Genomic DNA, 1,776 nt, shown 5'->3' on the forward strand with positions numbered 1-1,776 from the left:
TTACGGCTTCAAGATTCTTATCATTATTAAGTAGAACTATGCCCATAATTTGGGCAATTATTAGAATAACTTAGAAGGTGCAAGATCATCTAGTTACTATATATGGGTAATAGAAATTTATATTTTAACTCATGTTCAACACAACCCAATGGGAAGAGGAGAATCATACCATTTAGTTAGATTATTGTAGGACTTTAATAGATTCAAGTTATAATGAATCAAACATATGTAAAGAGTTAATAGAGCAAACTAACTATAAGATTTCCTATCAGTTAACACAATTGGTAGAAGTATACGTGTACATAGGTGATCTCAATGTGGCATAACGTGTGTAATGCAAGGTTGAAAAACCATTCTACATGATTATAAATTTCAATTTAGGATTCAAGGAAACAATAGTAACATTTACGCCATCACACTGTCTTCATGCTAATAAACTTAAACTATCTTGGAATTCCATAAAATGAAGAAGCCATGTGGGATATCCCTCACCTTATTAATTTGAACGTGTATGGATTCAAGCCTTGCTTGACCGCGGAACTAAATGTGGAACATTTGGAAAAGGTCCAACTGAGTTAACTCGGCTTAACTCAGCAGCCTGCAACTCTTTCACCCCCTCTTTCTTCTTCTTTCTTTCCCTTTCTCTACTTTCTTTCTTCCCTTCCTTGAGTTCTCTGTTTCTCCCTGTCGGGACGTCCAACAGTTAGCTGGACTCAGCCAAACTCACCCCGACTCACCCGAAAACTCGGTGAGTCAACTCAGTCTAGCAATTAATCATAGAGGTGAGAGGTTGATTGAGTTTATTTACAACTCATTCCGGTTTTTCTCACACAGGTAATCAGGAACATCTCCAAGGGCCTTTTTGGCTAATTTCAAACTTAGATCTCTGGAGATAAAACTCACCTGACTCGGTTGGGTATTCGTAGAGTCAACTCGTTAATGAGTTTGAGTGCAACATCATAACAACGGTTGAGATTGATTTGAGATACCTGATGGTGCAGAGAAGTCTGAGTCAGTCCCACCACGGGTCTGATCACTTCAGAACGTTGCTCTCGGAAATGACCAGGTTCGAGAGCTCGTCCAGGCTTCAGGAGTTCGGGTTGGAACGAGTTAGCGTCGATCTGACTCGTGTCTGGCAGCACGTTGGTGGAGCAGCAGCTAGATGGGGACGTTTTCAGCTGTTGAAGACAGTGAGATGAGTTGTGTCTACTCCAGTCTGAGAGCTCGATCAGAGGCTCAGCTCCAGTCAGAATCTGCTATCCTATGGAGCGTTTGGGTGAAACGCGAGTTCGGAAGGGCTGGTTCTATCTGGCCATTTAGGGAAAAATGGCCTTGACACTACCTGGAATCCGCACTGCAACCCGGTAGTGCTGAAGCAACCGAGTTGAGAGAAGTTGCAGAGGTGGGCGATGGCAGCCGCACAGGGAAGATTGAACAGCAGCTGGAAGCTCATTCCAACAACTGATCTTCTTTCTCTCCTTCCTCTTCTCCTTCTCCTCTTCTTTACCCTATCTTTCTGTTGAAGGGGTGTATGGATCTGGACTCGCCCGAACGTGCAGCGACTCGGACCGAGATAGCTCCACCCATTGCTGCAGCTGAAACGGCGCTCACATTCCAATCCTTATGGCTTTTCTATCTTTAGAAAGGAAGCCCTAAAACCGGCTATTTAGCCATATAGAAGCCTAGAAACATCGGCCCTTAATCGGCCGATTAGCTGCGGTTTTAAAGAAGATGGGTTCCACGACCATTTGGAGAACATGATCGACTGATCATGAC

The 1,776-nt window shown here is 43.5% G+C and overlaps 1 protein-coding gene across 1 annotated transcript; it reads right to left on the bottom strand.

The window, feature by feature from the left end:
- Positions 1-484: 484 nt before the first annotated feature.
- On the bottom strand, positions 485-1,453 carry LOC131218189 (uncharacterized). Its single transcript, XM_058212871.1, has 3 exons — positions 1,343-1,453; positions 990-1,253; positions 485-684 (listed from the first exon to the last, which is right to left on the bottom strand). Exons 1-3 carry the CDS (start codon positions 1,451-1,453, stop codon positions 610-612), a joined length of 450 nt encoding a protein of 149 aa, XP_058068854.1. The 3' UTR covers positions 485-609.
- Between the last annotated feature and the right edge of the window lie 323 nt (positions 1,454-1,776).

Source organism: Magnolia sinica, chromosome 11 (genome assembly GCF_029962835.1).
Source record: "Magnolia sinica isolate HGM2019 chromosome 11, MsV1, whole genome shotgun sequence".
Classification (NCBI taxonomy): domain Eukaryota; kingdom Viridiplantae; phylum Streptophyta; class Magnoliopsida; order Magnoliales; family Magnoliaceae; genus Magnolia; species Magnolia sinica.